The sequence below is a fragment of the Didymosphaeria variabile genome (assembly GCF_027946475.1).
Source record: "Didymosphaeria variabile strain IMI 356815 chromosome Unknown scaffold_4, whole genome shotgun sequence".
Classification (NCBI taxonomy): Eukaryota; Fungi; Ascomycota; class Dothideomycetes; order Pleosporales; family Didymosphaeriaceae; genus Didymosphaeria; species Didymosphaeria variabile.
Genome location: NW_026611623.1, coordinates 3,088,024 through 3,106,713, shown reverse-complemented (window position 1 = coordinate 3,106,713; position 18,690 = coordinate 3,088,024). Strand labels below are relative to the sequence as shown.

At 51.1% G+C, this 18,690-nt stretch overlaps 4 protein-coding genes and 1 non-coding gene across 5 annotated transcripts; 2 read left to right on the top strand and 3 right to left on the bottom strand.

Annotated features, from left to right (window-relative positions):
• Nucleotides 1–748: 748 nt before the first annotated feature.
• Nucleotides 749–6,817, top strand: N0V89_005926 (uncharacterized protein; the record flags this gene model as incomplete). The annotated part of the gene is made up of 5 exons (XM_056214699.1): nt 749–2,820; nt 2,871–4,491; nt 5,338–6,639; nt 6,692–6,710; nt 6,783–6,817. 5 exons carry the CDS (start codon nt 749–751, stop codon nt 6,815–6,817), a joined length of 5,049 nt encoding a protein of 1,682 aa, XP_056071966.1.
• An 879-nt stretch (nt 6,818–7,696) lies between these two features.
• On the bottom strand, nt 7,697–8,154 carry N0V89_005925 (uncharacterized protein; the record flags this gene model as incomplete). Its single annotated transcript, XM_056214698.1, has 2 exons — nt 7,697–8,004; nt 8,061–8,154. The coding sequence occupies 2 exons, from the start codon at nt 8,152–8,154 to the stop codon at nt 7,697–7,699; spliced, it is 402 nt and encodes a 133-aa protein (XP_056071965.1).
• A 1,509-nt stretch (nt 8,155–9,663) lies between these two features.
• Nucleotides 9,664–9,735, bottom strand: N0V89_005924. Its single transcript has one exon. It is a non-coding gene; the product is annotated as a tRNA-Met (tRNA).
• A 637-nt stretch (nt 9,736–10,372) lies between these two features.
• ctf18 (Chromosome transmission fidelity protein 18) lies at nt 10,373–13,667 on the top strand (the record flags this gene model as incomplete). The annotated part of the gene is made up of 3 exons (XM_056214697.1): nt 10,373–10,601; nt 10,652–12,604; nt 12,652–13,667. 3 exons carry the CDS (start codon nt 10,373–10,375, stop codon nt 13,665–13,667), a joined length of 3,198 nt encoding a protein of 1,065 aa, XP_056071964.1.
• Nucleotides 13,668–14,352: 685 nt separating this feature from the next.
• On the bottom strand, nt 14,353–17,850 carry N0V89_005922 (uncharacterized protein; the record flags this gene model as incomplete). Its single annotated transcript, XM_056214696.1, has 5 exons — nt 14,353–15,378; nt 15,425–15,648; nt 15,696–16,037; nt 16,084–17,276; nt 17,327–17,850. The coding sequence occupies 5 exons, from the start codon at nt 17,848–17,850 to the stop codon at nt 14,353–14,355; spliced, it is 3,309 nt and encodes a 1,102-aa protein (XP_056071963.1).
• Nucleotides 17,851–18,690: the final 840 nt, after the last annotated feature.

The window sequence follows — 18,690 nt, the reverse complement described above, 5'->3', positions numbered from 1 at the left end:
GACCATATCAGACATTCGAAAATCTCATCTTGATGGGGTTTTTGGCCCTTGCCAATGGTCAATCAGTGAACTTGCCAGATGATACTGACTCTTCCTCGCAGCGTAAATGGGTAGTCTCACATTTTCTTGCAGAGATGGCCTGCGCGATTCCGTGGACTGGAGACGTGCTATTGGCTGGATGATGGCGGGGAAGGTATGTTGTGCTACAATGCCAACAATCCCCGAAAGATCTAGACTTTGCCTGCTTCTGCTGCGTATCCTTGATAGGACATAGATTGTCACGCTGAAGTGAGACAGATAGAACTGCGACCATAACAGTATACACTGTGTTGCATCTTTTGAGAGTGCTCGTCAAAGTACTGCTGCAACCTATACACATGGCTGTCATTTCTTTTTCTGATAAAAGCAAGTTCCTAAGCCTTACCGGTCGTGGAAATGCGGCACTCGCCAATTTGGTACCACTGCAGTGGATCTTCATGCAGCAAATTCCCAATGAAACCATACGGGTCACATCCTATGGAGTTCCGACTTTTTGGAGTGATGTGCGTATGCATATCGAGTTACATCTTGCGATAAGCACTGTGAGCAATATACTGCTGCCTAGTCGCTGTTCCCCATTGTTCTACCTGCGAAAGAGTAACAGAAACTTGCGATTGTGCAGTATCAACATCACCAACTTAGACAAACACGGCCTATCGGACCTTTGAGTGCATCATTGCACTCAACTAGCCGTGCATATCTCACAGGTATGATGCATGTTGGGACTCGACGAGGCAACGGAGGGTTTCGTGGTAGTCCGCGCGGAGGAACCAGTTGGCGCGGACGAGGACGCGGAGCATCAGGGGGATTGTCGGACAGTCACGGAATATGTCGTTTCTATCAGCTGAACGGCTCTTGCAAGTTCGGGGTAACGTGCAAGTTCTCGCACGACAACATACCAAAAAGAGAGAAGAAGCCAAGAGAAGAGGAAACCGCCGCACAACTCCAGGCAAGAGGCGACTACAACTACTGGAAAAGGTTCCTCAAAAGCCCTCCACGTACAAATGGCGAAAAGACAGCCCTTCAGCTTTGGAGTGGTGCCTTAAAGATACTCGACGGAGATGAAAGAGAGTGGAAACAGATGCTCCCGAGAGATCTTGACAACGAGGAGACCTTTGGCAGGCTGCACATCAAGGACACCATGTCCGTGCGATCGCGACTTACAGACTATAATGGATCTATCGAAGTAGCGTTAGCATTCCTTCGAACCATCACTCACCATGCAATCCTTGACTGCCTCTCCGTCGATACATACGTGGGCAGTATGTACAATTTCGTCTCCGGAGCCAACGGTACGCGCGCGATCCCGTTCTTCCAGCATGTCAACGAAATTATTGGCAAGGCGTATGGAGACGTAATCACACCAGGCATTGCTGCGAAGGCGGAGCAGTTGGTGATTGCCACGTCTCTGGCACTCCGCGAGATCCTTCGGAGGGAGTCACGAGCCCGCTTCAATGAGCATTTGCCTTCTCTTCTGGATTCGATTGAGAATTTGGTACAGATGATCTGTGAAGCACAGTCGCAGGCCTGTACGATTGTAACTCGACACGTGGTGGAGATGCGTGCGGTTGTGGACCGCGCGAACAGACTTTTGACGCAAGAGGACGATGTGCAGGAGCTACTCCAGCCTTGCGCCGCTCCTTCCTCTTACCCCCGAAGCATCCAAATTCCTCAAGATAGATACGACAATGACAAAGCAGATGTTTCGCAAATGGAGATTTTCCCTACACGAGAGGAAATTCTAACCGACGTACCCGATTTCCTACCGCTCACAGATAAGGATCAGCCTCACTTTATCGTCGAGCCAGTCCAACGACACATTGACACCAATTTCCGCCTCCTTCGTTACGACACTTTCGGGGAGCTCAAGGAAGCCTTGGGAAATCTTATGCATGCCATTGAAGCAGACCCAACGTCCTTGAAGAACCCAAGACTCAGCTTTGGTGATTTCCGCGCCTCTCATTACACCAATTGCTACATTAGTTATCTTTCATTCGACCAGCGGCGAGGTCTAGAAGTCAAGCTATCCTTTCCACAGCTGCAGAATCTACGTGGCAAATCTCCATCTGAACGACGCAAGTGGTGGGAGGACAGCAGGCGATTAAGTGAGGGCATACTTCTCTCGTACATAACACTACACGAGGATGTCGTTCAGCACATTTTCCTCACTGTCACACTGCGAGAGACAGACAACCGGAAAGAACACAGCCTCACGAACGAGGAACGCCATGTGACCATCACCGCGAAGTTAGCACGACATAATCAAAAGGATGTCGAAACACTTGTTCGTCTCAGTTGCGAAAAGACGCGAGGGGTATTGATTGAATTTCCGGGAGTGCTACCAGCCACATTCATGCCGGTATTAGCGAACCTTCAAGAGATGAATCGTATAGGACGCCTGCCCTTCCAACAGTGGATACTGCCTGGTAGAACTCAACCTCTGAATCGAGCTGCAAAGGTGGACATTCCACCGCCACTGTATGCTCGGGGTGCTTTTCATTTCTCCTTGGAGCCAATCTTGAAGGTCAATGCTCTTGGTGGTGGAGATCTTCGCATCAATCCAGCTTCGGTCACTCTCGACGATCCAGAAATTATCCGCGAGATGGAGATAAGGACGGAGTTAGATCTTGGTCAATGTCATGCACTGCTTGCAGTACTGTCCCGCGAATTTGCGTTCGTTCAGGGCCCACCTGGCACCGGAAAGTCTTTCCTTGGTGTTCAGTTGATGAAAGTCCTCATGGAATGCAAGACGAGGGCTAGCCTTGGCCCTGTTGTCGTAGTGTAAGTGCCTCGACTGTTTCCTGACATACGTAAGCTTACCATGACTCGAGTTGTTACACGAACCATGCCTTGGACCAGTTCCTTGAACACTTGATCGAAACAGGTATTCGGAAGATCGTTCGCCTCGGTGGTCAAAGTCATTCGACCTTACTGGAGGATCATAATCTCCGGAAGGTAGCTCAAGCCGAGTCGAAGACCCGGTCAGAAGGTTATATCTTGGGAACATCATACGATGCCTTGGAAAAAGAGACCAAACGCATTCAAGGAAGTTTAGGAAAGATACATGGTGCCAATCGGGCCGAGTGGAAACACCTACAGTATCATCTTGTTAGGAGGTACCCCATGATCTACCGACAGTTCCCGCAGATGGACGAAGATGGTTTCGAGGTTGCTGGTCGTCATCCATTTGAGATCTGGGCGTCCAAAGGAATCACACCAATCGATGCCGTCGCAGCTGAAGAAAATGCGTCGGCGTTGCGTGGAGATGATGTCCTACTTGAAAAGGCAGCGCGCGATGTGCATTCCTTGACGCGTGTCGAAAGAGGTATGATCCGGAACATATGGGCTCAAGAGATGCGGGACGATGCGCTGGACGACGTTTTCGAAAAGGTCAAGGACACTGAGCGTATTCAGAGGCAGATCACCAACGTGCATGATGAGATCGATCGACGGGTGCTGCAAGATGCAGATGTAATCGGCATTACAACTACCGGCCTGGCTAAGCGTATAGCCACCTTGCAGCGTGTGAGATGCAAAGTCATTATCTGTGAAGAAGCAGGGGAGGTGATGGAACCCCATATGATATCCGCGCTTCTTCCAGCTGCGGAGCATTTCATCCAGATTGGCGACCACGAACAACTACGTCCACAGATCAACAATTTCAAAGATCTGTCGCTCGAAAGTCGGAAGGGTCTATCGTATCAGCTGGATCGCAGTCAATTCGAAAGACTGTCAGTCGGCGAGCCTGGAAGACTCCGAATGCCAGTTGCTCAGCTCAACGTCCAGCGACGTATGCGTCCAGAGGCCTCAAGACTGATTCGAGAAACGATCTATCCTGGATTGATTGACCACCCTAGCGTTAGTGTACAGCCTGACGTTGTGGGTATGCGAAAGAACGTTTTCTGGATGGATCACGACCAGTTGGAAGACAACCAACGACCAGACATGCATCACAAATCATACTCTAATGTGTGGGAGGTAGATATGGTCCATGCAATGGTTCGTCATATTGTTCGTCAGGGAGCATACAAGAGCAGCGAGATTGCTGTGTTGACACCTTACACTGGACAACTCCAGAAGCTTCGTGCGGCCATGCGCGATGACTTTGAGATCGTTCTCAGTGACAGGGATCAAGAAGCACTTGATAAAGATGGCTTTCAAGATGATAATAACGATCCCCTAGCGAACAAGCAAAGTGATCTCGCCAGTCACAGGAAGGCGCCTCTCACGAAAAAGAAATTGAGCGATCTGCTGAGGGTGGCAACTGTTGATAATTTCCAAGGCGAAGAAGCTAAAGTTGTCATCATCTCCCTAGTACGGAGCAACGATATACCGAAGGTCGGATTCTTGAAGACCACGAATCGTATCAATGTCCTTTTGAGTCGAGTTCAGCACGGCATGTACCTCTTCGGCAACGCAAACACGTACTCGTACGTTCCCATGTGGGAGAAAGTTATTGACATGCTTCGAGCGAGCGAATGCGTCGGGAAGACCCTAGAGCTTCGCTGTCCCCGGCATGAGGAAACTCCAATCCAAATATACGATCCGGATGACTTTTCAAGGCTCAGCCCTGAAGGAGGTTGTCGTGAAGCATGTCCGTGGCGTCTCACGGACTGCGGACATATGTGCCAGGCCCGATGCCATTCCGAACGCATGCACGAGGTTTTCTCGTGTCCACAACCGTGCCAGCGTCTGCACGATCCATGTCGGCATCTATGTCAAAAGAACACATGCGGGGAGAACTGTGGAAGTTGCCTTGTCAAGCTAGACAATGTTGAGCTTCCTTGCGGCCACTTCCATTCCGGCGTACTTTGCCATCTTGCGCAGGTTCCGGATCTGATCCCTTGTAGCGTACAAATGGAGAAGATTGTGCCTGGTTGTAACCATGTCGTACAGGTATTATGTGGCAAAGATGTGACTACCGAGGAATACAAATGCCCAACGCCATGCTCTCACCTTCTGGAGTGCGGGCATCCGTGTCCTGCCACTTGCGGTCAATGCAAGCCCAAACCTGGGGAAGCGATCGCAACTCATCAAAAATGTCGCAAACTCTGTGGAAGGAAAATGCGGGCCTGCAATCATATTTGTCGGAAGCCGTGCCATGAGGGAGAAGACTGTGGCACGTGTTCGGCGCCTTGTGAAGTCCGATGTAAACACTCCAAGTGCACCGCACGTTGTTCCGAGGCATGTGCACCTTGCGTGGAGCCCTGTACGTGGAGCTGCGAGCATCAAGGATCCTGTACGATGCCCTGCTCTGCTCCTTGTAATCGGCTACCTTGCGATACTAGATGTTCAAAGGCTCTGAAGTGTGGCCACCAATGTCCTGGACTTTGCGGTGAAACTTGTCCAGAGACGCTCTGCCAGAAGTGCACCGAGAAACAAGACAGTCGAGTCGATCTTTACTTGATGAAGACGTATGTCGAGATCGACATCGATGAGTACCCTATTGTTGTCCTCGGATGTGGGCATTTTTTCACGGCTGAAAGTCTGGATGGCATGATTGGACTTACCGAAGTATACACTTCCGACAAATTCGGGCAAATTAACGGGCTTGTGGACATCTCTGGTTCCCTCGTCATTCAGATTCCTCGATGTCCGGACTGTCAACTCCCAGTGAGACAGTACGTCACGCAAAGATACAATCGTGTCATCAATAGAGCGGTTATTGATGAACTGTCAAAGCGATTTCTCGTCAATGGGCAGGCGGAACTGAGGAATCTTGAAAAGCGGGTGGCCGCTATTGAGAAAGAGTTGGAGATTTCCCGCGCTGAGATCACTATCTCCAATCAGACAAATAATGGTATCCTTCCTCTAGCTCGAGGAAGCACAGACGCACAGAATAGGGCTGTAGTATTCAAGAAACTTCAAAAACGATATGGCGCATCTTTCAAGTTGGCAAAAGATGTCGCGTTGTTTCTTAGAAAAGTCGCAGATCGCCACCAACCCGCGCAGAAGCTCCACGAAGCCACTGTCCATGCAATCGCAAACATCCGATCAAGCACGCTTGAGGACGCAATTGCATCGCTTGGCATGCATGAAACAATACCGTTAGTCGAGCGTGATCGCCGCGTTGTATTAGGTGGGCGTATCCTGCAAATCAGAATCGACTGCATGGTACTCGAGGATAAGTTCCGCATCCCACAAGCGATCAGAAAAGACGAAGCCAACCCAAAACTCCCAGGCGGTCTACCAGAGACCCTGACTGGCTCGTTCCTCACATCTTGTAGTACCTTTATACGGGAGAGTACGACCGCCAATATCCCTAAGCTTGCCGTCGAAGCCTCGCTTTACTTCGCCACAGTAGCAGGAATGTATCAATCCTCAGGTCTCACGCAGGAAATTGATAAAGCGAAAGCGGCCGATTATGCAGCCGAAGCCAAGGTTCTCCTCGAAACTGCTCTTGAGAGCTGCAAGCTGCCGTTCCAGAATGCGGACAAATTAGCCATGGCGGTGGAGGAGAGTCTCGAGCTGCTGCGTCGGTCGCGGTACGAGGATGTTACAGCGGAGGAGCTGGCGATGATCAAGACAGCAATGGTGTCAGGCTCCAGGGGCATTGCGAGTCATTCGGGGCATTGGTACAACTGTGTGAATGGGCATCCGGTGAGGAATGAAACTTGTGTTATACATCACGCATGCGCTAACATACGTACAGTTCGCGATTGGTGAGTGCGGTATGCCAATGGAACGTGCACGGTGTCCGGAATGCGGAGAGCCCATCGGAGGATCAAACCATACAGCTGTAGTTGGCGTGACTCGGGCGGTCAACATGGAAGGATGAGATGTACCGATTGCAAATTTGGTGACAAATCGTAATGAGTATTGATTGCTTAGGTATGAGAGGGAGAGATGCATTGTGAGACCAGTCCAGACCGTCAACTCATTGGGATGAGATTTAGATTGTTAGGAAAAAATTGTTTGCTAAAGTTGGTTTTTAGCGTACCGGCCATAGTGGCCGACACTAAAACAGAACCCCTAGGCACCAGACAGCGCTGCCTCTAAGGTATTTCAAGATCGAAACGTTGAAATACAAGATTGGAGAGCCTAGGGTAACTCACTCTATGGCCTAGACAACCAAAATTGACCGTCTGGTACATACATGTTTGACCTTGCCATTGAAACAAGTGGAAAGGAACATGGCACTTCGACTTTCAACTCTAGCAATGCCAACCCTTGAAGAATCAAACGATGTAGCATTTATGGAAAACCTCAGGTTGATTGGTAAGAGTTGTGGAGATACTCATGATCGAGTTATCGGTGCTTTGCGCAAAGAATATGCCACCTCCCATGGCGCTAGAACCAGATATCAAGAATTCTCAAGCAATATAGTTACTATAGGCAATAATTAATGGCTAGATCTTGTTGAACTCGTCCTTTTGGATCTGGTAGAGCCTAAAATAGGGTACTAAACTGTCAAAATAAGTGTACCAGAGCAGATAGACCAATAATTTATTCCCTATAGTAACTGTATTGCTTGAGAATTCATGATCTCTGGTTCCAGCGCCATGGTAGGTGGCATATTCTTTGCGCAAACGATAATTGAAGAACTAATGTTAGAAACAAAGTAGATCCAGCTAGGTAACGACGTCAAAGCACTAAAACACACGCCTCAACTCCCCCACCGCCCCCTTGTAACCCAAACATCTACCCCAACACCTGTTTAGCAGAACTCTCCTTCGCAAGCACACCCGTTATCCTTCGCCCACTGCTGCTTCGCATTCTGAAGGCACGCCTTGTAGCTATCAAAGCCGGCGCCCTTGACATAACTTCCATCCACAAAGGTGGTATCACCTTCAGTCCAGCACTGGCGGTTGCTCATAGCCAAACAAGTAAAGTAGGGAACATCACAGACGTCGGCGGAGGGGAGCTCGGCGGCAGTGAACTTAGTGCGGTAGCGGGCGAGGCCACCCTCGGTCCATTCGCCGCCCCACTCGGACCGGACGACGCAGCCGGGGACGTTGCGAGTTTCTAATGAAATGGAATGTTAGGAAGGGGTGACGGGGGTTGTGGCGTGAAAGGCGTACCGATGTTCTTGATGGGCTCAGCGTGGAGGTCTGCTGGTGCGGCGGCGGCGAGAAAGGGAAGGGCGAAGAGGAGAAAGCTGGTGGAAAACTGCATTGTGGTTGAAAAGTGGACGTTGTTTTGTTGAAATTTGAATGAATCTGGTTTGGCTCAAAGCTCTGGAGGAAAGAAGGAAATATGTAAATTGAAGCGAGGGCCGTAGTGAGTATGAGAAAGGAACGTGTCGATGTGATGTGATGTTCTTCAATTCGTGCGTTCGGCATACCTTATGTACCATTTGATTGTCGACGTGACAAGCCCATCCGGAGGTATTGCAAAGCCACTAAAGCGATCAACACCGACGCGACGAGGTTCAAACGAACCATGCTCGCAATCTGCTTCCATGTTTCCTCGCTCATCTCAGCTCGTCGCGCAAAGTATAGAAACCGTCCCTCGGATGTCCGATGTCTTGATTACGTTGCGGGGCCACGATAGTGGAGCCATTGACGAAAGGTACGAAGGCGAGTCATCCTCACGTCTGGAAAACTGGGTCTTTTGCACCCTGCATACATACCAGCAGCGGGCTACCAATGCCCGACAGGTCTTCGCCCTGCCCAGGTGGCGTCTGGCCCCTTCGCGGACATTGACATCTAATGCGAGGCCGTTACCGCGCGCGGAAGGAGTTGAATAATTACCGCTTCGGGTGTAGCATCTCTTGGGCTTATGCTGAATATCGTTACGAGACCCGCTTTTGATGGAAACCCTCCGGATGGGGTTTGTTGATCCTTGCCGCTCCGCCCCCAACATCGTCAGTTCGGATTGGCTATGTTTCTATTTTAAATTCGCGTAGCAGTGTCGTTCTACCAAGCCTTTTATGAATGGCAAACTGGAGGTGTGATGGTACGATGGTAGCACATTCTCACACGCTTGCGTGGACCGAAGAGTGAGGTTTGTCCTCTTACCGCTGGAACGTCGCTTCTCGATGACCAATTCTCTATATCATAGGTAAAGAGATAACATCAACGCAATCGACATATGGGTGCTGTACATTTCCCCCCTGCTCTAGCATCTACAGGGTAACAGAAGTAGGCGGGTTTGCAGAATATAGCACGATGTTCGTGTTATGGAGTGTCAAATATGAGGTCGATCATTGAAATGATTTGGCACCACGTTTCAATGGTCGGCTATTATATATGTTAGTCAATGTTGAAATACTTTCTGTTGCATGAAGCGACTTCGACAGCAGTGGGTACGGCACGTGCCGAGACCATTGTCGAGCACGAGGAGCGATCGAGATGTGAGGTCGTCTAGAGAAAGCTCGATGCAGGACGTGTTGAGTGCGATCAATAACAGCATCATATCGACTCGATGGGCTCGGTATGCCTGCCGCAGGTCTTTAGCGTCATCTGCAGTCATACACATCCTGATTCCACTATGAGGCAAGACATTGCAAGAAACCGAAAAGTGAGAAAAGAAGCCACTGTTCCAGAATGCTGGAAAGATAAAGCGGGGCTATGGCGGGGCAGTTAAGTATCGTCGCTTGGGCAAAAAAGGCGTGAAACCTCCCAAAGAAGAGAACGAAGATTGAACCCGCGCTGTAACAAAACAAAAAGATCGAGTTTTGCTTAGCTGAGCTACGTTTCGATCGTAGGTCCTCCGGGTTATGAGCCCGGCGCGCTTCCGCTGCGCCACTCAGCTTTTCGAATCTCGAAGTGGGAATTGATAGAATTTTCTCAGGAAAATAAATATATGTAGCATTAACAGAAGGAATTCTTTGGCTGTCCGTGTGACAAATGAGGAGACGACTTCCAAATGCCTTGCTGGACAACAATTTTGGTTCAATGTGGGGTTCTTTTGCCCCTCGGTAAGCGTGACGGCACCAAAGAACTGAATCAATGCAAAGGACCCCGTAGCAGCGAAGGCTAAGCCAATAGCTCTTTGGGAACACGCCAATCCCTCAAAATACTATTAATTCTTATGTTCACCATATCCGGTCGATCGAAACCGTTTGATAAGTTATCGTAGATGGCACGATGTGGAGCTACCAGGAATGCAAACTTCCGCTACTGCGACCTGGCAGCAGCTGAAGTCTCGACTGTTTGCCAAATATAGGAGCAAGATGTTTGCATTACTTTGCTGTTGGGCATGAGCTGGCGATTACTTGCTGCTAGGCGTCCGATGCGCCTGCTCTTCGCAGTGGGCAAGTCACGCTACACCAGTGCGGTTAGTGCGAAAGTCGCGTCGCGCACCCACCACTTTAGACGTGGACGCGTTCGCCATACTCCCGCTGGACTACTTCCACACGCTCCAATGTCACCACCCGCCTAGAGCCTCAATGAGCACGTACTCAGACGGCATACCAACCTCCTTTGATCCCGCTCTCCTCAACTCCGAACTCGAATTTCTTGACGCGCCCGCATCTGTTTCCTTTTCCGACGACCTCAACGCGATCCAAGAGTGCTTTGCCGACGAGAAAGCCAAGAAGAACAGCGCAGGCATAGTCATACAGCATCGTATTTGGAACACTCTAGAAGCCTTCAGGAGCGAGGAAGACTATCCAATCGGTATTACTGCAGACGATCGAGTGGCGCAACAACCGAACTAATATCCCTAGACACGCCGCTGAAGCACCTCAAGAACGCGCCGACTCAACTTCTCGCAGTCGATAGCTGCATTCCCTCCTCTCCACCCATTATGCCACTCATATCCTCGCCTCTAGCGTACCCGGCCAGCTCGATACTAAACCCCACCTCACCGAAGAAGAGGAAGCGATCAGATGCAGAGCGCAGCCCTCTCAAGGATGTGCCCAACAACAATGCTTCAAGAAGAGTGGGTGCCTTCTTGGACGACTCAGACGACGAGGACGAAATCGCTGCGCTTAAAGAGCAAGCCCTGAAAAGGAGAGCTATCAACAGCATCAAGGATCTCCCAGCTCTACCAGATGGTATGGATGACTACACACCGCCGGCCAGCCAACCATCAGAAATTGCAGATCCAGAGACAGTACCCCTCGAAGCGTTGGACGAGTACTTCAAGTCGCCTTCGCCCGTCAAACAGCCCGTTATAACCCCAGATGAACCTTCCTCAGCACAGCCAAATCGCGGCAAGGTCGCACGAACGGCCTCCGGAAAGCCTTTTTACCTCCCAAAGAAACTCCATCGAGATTCAGTATCGTATGAGCAGCTTATCGCATCTCGGTCTACTGGCGAGCAGGGACAGGCCAGGCAGAGCTTCTATGGCATCAACATCCACCGCCTCATCGATGACGCGAAAGCGATGGACGAGGCGAAGGCTGCTCGACAAGAGGAAAAACAGATCGAAACCACGCGGCAGTCCGTTGAGCAACCCGTGTCCGGTAAGGCAAGCCGAACGCTAATGTGGACTGAGAAATACCGCGCGAAGAAGTTCACAGACTTGGTGGGAGATGAGCGTACACATCGCTCTGTTCTGCGTTGGCTCAAAACATGGGACCCCATTGTTTTCCCAGGTTCAGCCAAGCAAAAGCCAAAGAGTGCAAAGAAGGGTTTTGAAGAAGAGGAGCAGAGACACCGTAAGATTCTTATGCTCACCGGGCCGCCTGGTCTAGGAAAGACAACTCTTGCCCACGTATGCGCTCGGCAGGCTGGTTACGAAGTGCAAGAGATCAATGCATCCGATGAGCGCAGTAAAGACGTTGTCAAAGGCCGCATTCGCGATATGGTCGGGACCGAGAACGTCCGCGGAGTAAACACAACTACAGCAAGTGGTAAGGTTCGAAAGGCGGGCAAGCCGGTCTGCGTGGTCGTTGATGAGGTTGACGGCGTGGTATCTGGCAGTGGTGGCGCTGGCGAGGGAGGTTTCGTCAAGGCTCTAATTGATCTTATCAATCTGGACGAGAAGAACTCGAAGAACGTGGGACAACCTAGCTCAACAGGATCGAAACGAAAGAAGAACGGCGATCGTTTTCGACTACTGCGTCCTCTCGTCCTTATATGTAACGACGTCTACCATCCCTCACTCCGACCGCTGCGACAGTCATCATTCGCCGAGATCATCCACATCCGCAAGCCTGCGCTTAACATGGTCGTCTCACGCATGCAGGAAGTGTTCGTTAAGGAGGGCATCCAGTGTGACTCGGATGGTGTGAGACGGTTATGTGAGGCCACTTGGGGTGTTAGCACGAAGAAGGAGGGTGGTACAGGAAGTGGTACAGGCGAAGGAGACATTCGCGGCGTAATGGTGGTGGGAGAATGGGTTGCCGGTCGCTTCAGAAGTACCATCGATCCGAAGGCCAAGGACGTACCGAGACTCAGTCGTCGCTGGATCGAGGACAACATCATCAATGATCTCGGGCATGGCGGCGGAGCAGCTCGCAGCTTGGGACGAGGCGGCACAAAGGATGTGGTCGATCGGGTCTTCCGCGAAGGCGCCGGGTTTCCCAAGCAGGCCGAAACCACCGATGTCCAAACAGCAACCGCGAGAGCAAAGCAAGGTGTGATTGGTGTCGCTGAAGCAGCAAAGAAACGCGCAATGGCTCGGCTTCGGGAGATGGTTGATACGAGCGGTGACTGCGATCGCATCGTAACTGGTAAGCTTTTTCGGTTCTCCCTATGAACAGCTACTTATGATAGCTAGACTGCTTTTCTGCCTACCCTTCGAAAGCCTTCCAAGACGACAACTACCTCAGCAAGCCCACCGCGGCATACGAATGGTTACACTTCCACGATACCCTCTCATCCGCCGTTCACGGATCCCAGGAATGGGAGCTTGCGCCTTACCTCTCGCAATCTGTTCTTGCCTTCCACAACCTCTTCGCTTCACCCCGTCAACAATCTTCGAACTCCATTGCCGACCCTGATGCAGATACGAGCGCGTTCTCTGGCCCCAGTGCAAATTATGTGGCCAGTGAAGAGCTGAAAAAGAACAGGGCGCAATTGATGGCATTGCAGAGCACACTGAGCCTACCACTTGCCAGAGTATTCAAGAGCCCGGAGGAAATGGCACTCGAGCTCATACCATATGTTCTTAGGATGCTGTCCCCAGACGTAAAACCCGTTCTAGTAAACACTGGTGCCACAGGTTCGAAATCGGTAGCTACCGCTTCTGTCCGGAAAGCATCAGAGAAGGTCCTTGTTAAGAGAGCGGTGGAAGCCATGGCTGCCACAGGCGTTCGCTTTGAAAGGAGCAGAGTGGAGATAGATGACATAGCGAACCGAAGTGGCGGGTGGGTCTTGCGCATGGAGCCTCCGCTCGACTCATTTACTGCTTTCGAGACATTAACCGGCAAGAAGGACGACAAAGTACGATACGCGGTACGCAGCGTGCTAGAAACGGAGTGGAAGAAGGAGAGCGTGCGGATAGAGGCAGAAGCACGGAAGCGAAGAGGAGGCCAGCTCGAAGAGGATGAAACAGCGGAAGATGCAAAGGAGGAGGTCGACAAGGAGAAGGCGGCAGAAGAGAACAAGAAGGCTGTGAAGCGTGACTTCTTCGGCAGAATCATCAAGGAGGCTCCGGCAGCGCAAGGCGCCAGAAGAGAAAGAAAGGTCGTGAAGAACAATGATGAGGGTAGGATATGGGTGAGCTTCCACGAAGGTTTTTCGAATGCTGTGCGGAAACCCATTACTATTGATGAGCTGATGAGAGGGCTATGATTCTATTGAAATCAAAGATAGTTTATATAACCTCGTCATCTCATGTTGCCGTTGATTCCCAATCCCACCTTATTACCTGTTTCACCGATTTACTCATACGCTACCTAGATAGCGTTCTAACACGCGGCCAAATGATGCGTCGGTTGCAACGAAACATTGGAGTATGTTTGTTTTCATTCATTATTTAAGGGGCCGTCGGTTCGTGGCTCCGGTGACAGGCGAAGAAATGGAAACGACATATCTACCCACTTGTGAGTCTAAGGTTCGTCTCCTCCGAAAGGGTGTGTTATCGTCGATTGTCCACTCTTTCAATTTCGATCGATTGGTTCCGAAACTTTCAATCTTGATTCATTGATTCAGAGTTTGCCTTGCAGTAGATGGTGGGAGAATAACGTATTGCCAGCTCCAATCGCCCATCCTCGTGGATAGAAGTTCGGCTCCACGGCAAGTTTACAGGGTATCTGCGCGTTCTACCGTTGCCTCCTAGTTCAGCTTAGTGCACATTCTTACCCGATGTTCAGCGCCTGGCTCGAGACATACTCAGAGAACCATACTTCCACCTCATATTGATTCAAACAAGTATAACGTAATGGGTAAGGATCCAAACATAGATTAGGCCGCATGAGAACAGACTTTACACGAAAGAACAATATCTATCTATATATACAAGTAAAAGAATGTCCAGTTACTTCCCATTCCTGGCCCCATAGGAGTATGGGTTCCCTCTGGGCGGCGCCTCGTCGGTCTTCGCCACGAAATCTCTATCCCAGCCCAATTCCGTCGGGGTCTTCGGTGTCTTCGGAGTCTTCAGCGGCCGACTGAAACTATCATACCGCCTGAGTGTCGGACCTGGTGCACCGCCGCCCAGATTCTGCGTATCGATTGGTGGTGGGGCATAGCTCACGAACCGGCTTTGCGGGTCAAGTTCAGAGGAAGGCCTGAAGTCGTCGGGCGCAGGGTTGTAGTATTCGGTGACATTTGTAGGCTGAGGTGGAGGAAAGAGAGACTTGCGCTCGCCTTCGAAGCCGCCTGGTGTGGCGTTGTACAGTTGCGGTGGTGGGACTTGCTCTCGTGGATCGACAAAGGGGTTTGAAGAGACGGAGGGCACGCGATTTCCAGGATGCGGGTCTTCTTGATCACCCAATTTGCGCGCGTCGACCGGCCAGCCAATCTTAGAGTCCTCTTTCCCAAGAAGATCGGCTGTCCTCCGCTCTACGAGTGCCGGCCGTGCAGTCGGATCGGGCACAGGGGTTGACTCGAAGCCAAATGTTTTCATGGTGTCGCTCCTCTTCGTTCCAGATTTACCCTTCTCGGTGAACGCAACATCGCCACGCTCCCCACCACCGCTCTTCGCAATCCTGCGCTCGAGAATGAATCTTGCTATCAACAGTCCGGTGGCACCAATCTGCATGAATAGAACCAAGTTCATCAGACCAACAAGCACAGGCGCCGTGAGAACAGCATCGACTATGCACAGCGAGATGGCGCGCAAGTCCGAGAAGCCTTGTATCCACGATATCATTCCAAAGCTGAGCACCTGCTGGATGAGCATGTTGGCGATTATGTGGATCTTGTGAGGACCCTTGATAGCAGCGAGCTGTTTCTTGAAGAGGAAGGCTGAAGGAGGAGGAATTGGCACTGTCGTGCGAAGGCGCATGAAGCTCAGAACGACAGCAGGTATGATAAAAAGAAGCGCGAGGAGACCAAAGATCTAATCATTGTCAGTAGGCATGCAGACAAACAACAACATAACGTACACTGTGTGCCGTCTGGAAATGCGCTGCTGATCCTTTGCCGACAATCCCGAGGATGATGCCGACAAAGGCAAGGGGAGTGAAGAAGCCGAGGAGCACAATCATCCGCCACTTCTTCATCTTCGCATCGTTGATGGGGTGGCCAATCATGTCGGAGAAGCGCCAGATCGCACCCAGCGCGAGATAAGCCGGAAGAGCAAAGAAGAACGCCAAGGTAGAGAAGAGTACTGCACCAGTCAGTATGTCACGCAAGCAATGGATAAATTACACTTACCGTGCAATGCTGTCATGATCGCAAAAGGTTTGAGCTCGAGCCCGTTGATTGTTACCGCCTGCTCAGCAATGTTGATCGTGAACTTGTTTCCCTGGTTCATGACTGTGACAAGACCTTTTGGAAGCGCGGCCAGAGTAGTGTTGTCAAGTGGAGGGGAGGTAGCGTTGCCCTTATTGTCCTTCAAGACTGGGCTTTGCATAACACCCAGAGCAAGAGCAGCGAGCCCGCCAACGCCAGCACAGGTGATAGTGTCAATTCCAGTCTGAGCAATTCCCTGTAATGTCTGGTCGTCCACAGCAGGAGTAACGGTATCGGCACGTCGGCTTAAACGACGATAAGGTGCTTGTCATATCAGTCTATCATCATCTCGAAGGAACAGTAAGCTCACCTACTCCGCGAGCATCAACGCTTCGTTTCGCTGGTGGTGCTCCAGAGCTGTTTTTCCCTATATTGAGCATTTGCGAAATCAGGAGAACTCCTTCACCGGATAAACCACGCGTGAAAGCCACGACGGAGCCATTCAAAGAGTCGTTGAACTTAGTTTGAGGAAGCGATGGAAGGTTCGTCGCGAGCTCTTCCGGAAAATCACCTTTGATGACCTTTTGTAGGCCGCCGGCTTCCGACAGCGCGCTGACGCTGCCTTCCACCAGACCTCTCGCAGCGCCTTCGGCCGCTTTAGCTATATCTACATTAGTCGTGAGGCCTCCAGCTTGCGAGGTCAAGCTGTCTCCGATCGCCTTCAGGCCGCCATTTTGCAGTAAGCTCACTACTAAATTCTTGGTGAATTGTTCTGCAATCTGCTCTTCGGTCTGGTTGCCACCACTGGTAGCCCGCGAAACTAAAGCCGTACTGTTGTTTCCAGCAGTGCCACCCAAACCCAACGCGATGCCTTCACCGATACCCTTGCCAGCTCCAGAAGCTAGCGACACAAGGCTGGAACTGTCGAGGTTGAGACTACCTCCACTGCTTTGGAGGAGCATGCTGAGGTTCGAAGACTCCAAAAACGACTGGCTGAGGCCTAGGGTAAGGTTTCCTACGATGCCTGGAACATCCATCTGGGCTGGACTATTTGCTGCCTGTCGTTTGGCCAGAGTCCCGGTCGTGCCACTCTTGGTCAACCCCAATCCTATACTGGCTCCTTGTCCTAGTCCAACGCCTGCAGCAGCAGCTATCTGTGGTATTTGGGCCATGATGTCGCTACTTCCACCAGCTTGGCTGAGTAATGTTTGTACTCCTGAGCTGCTCGCAATTGGCCCGGTGATGCCCAGTCCAAAGTTCTTAGCAATAGTCATAACATCACTACCATTTGAAGGCGGAAATTGTTGCTGCGTGAGATTGAGACCGCTTCCACTACCTTGACCGATGCCTTGGGCTAGGGAGAAAGCCACCATCCCGATGGGAAGGTTCCCACTGCTGAGGTTGCCTAGAGTGGGTGCAAGCTGAGCGCTCAGCCCGGTTCCGAGATTCTGAGCGACGAGATTGATACCAGTAGGCTGTTGTCCGCTCGCGGCTGCAACCTTCGTTGCGATAGCTGTCGACTCATCTTGGGTAGTGAGATTAAGGCCATTCTCCGCGCCCATTCTGCGGGATATCAGTACATTGTCATCGAAGAGTCGCATAATTGTACTCACGCAAGACCTATACCAAGGAAGTAAGCAGGTGTTGCCAGTCCATCGACGATAGATCCTGTGACTCCCGATAGTCCCTGCTGGAAGAGATCGCCTAAGCCGGTAGCATTTCCATTTCCCCCAAGGATGCCCATTAACCCGGAAAGCAAACCTCCACTATCATTCCCACCGCCCAGAAGCTGCCTCTTGTTTTGAGTTGGTCTATCGGTCGACTTTATCCGCGCGACCTCTGCCGACAAGCCCTTCCCAAAGTCTTTTAGTCCGCCACTTTCCAAGCTATCGCCATAGGTCATCGAAGTCTTCGCAACAATCTCCGTTAGTTCCAATATTGCATGATGCAAACGCGCATCTTCGTACAACGCATCGATCGTTTCTGGCGAGAGGATGCCGTCAAGCGCATGCGCCGGCCGCGCCTGGCTGACCGTCAACCATCCAGAGGACCAGAGCCCAAGTGAGACATAGAGAAGAAGGGTAACCGTCAAAAGCGCGAATGGCAGGTGCCAGCCCGCCTTAGAAGAGGAGATCATGCCGGAGATTTTCTAAACAGATGCATGGAGAATTTGACGATCGCGGCCCGCCACAGACAGCACCTTCGAGAACAAGATGGAGACATAGGCAGTCATATAGTCGGGACATCATGCGATAGTTTGACGACGGAGCAGGTGTTTATGAAACATGCTAGGTATCGCGCTTCCTGGGGTAGGATGGGCGTACTCGTCGTATCTCCAAACTTCATTCATACGTTTTCATTGGGTGTGAATACGAAAGGTGGGCGGGCCCTCAGGAACCAAGAGACCATTTGGCGATGCCTGCAAGCATGGCATGCGCGCCTCGGCTGGCATTGCTTGTTACGAAGGAGTACACAATGGGCGAATCGGTGACGAGCAAAACGCCAAAGGGTGAATTGCGCTTGGAAGATCTACGCGTTAGCGAATCAGCCACCAAGGCAGAGCCTCAAGAGGCGATGTACCAAACGTATACCCTAGCATACCATTTATAGAATGCCTGTTCGATGTGAGTTTTTTGCGGCAAAGTGGCGTGTGCCAAACATGATGCGACATCCATGAAACAGCATGAGCGAGCTAAAAAGCGCGTGCAGTCTGGAAGGCCGCGCAACGAAGATTTGCCAAGAACTGTACTTCGCAAATATGTACATTAATTGGAAAACACAGGGAGTGTCGACGGTGGGATAGCAAGTATTAGTGTGTGTTGGCAAATCTACCTTCGTCGTGGAACGCGCCGTGGACGGACCGACGCCCCCTGCGCCTTACATGCAAAGCTCGCTTTATGTTTGTATCCGGCGCCGATGGCGAGGTGGGGAGATGCCTGTCGGGATCCTCTCCGACCGAACATGGAGAGGATTGTAA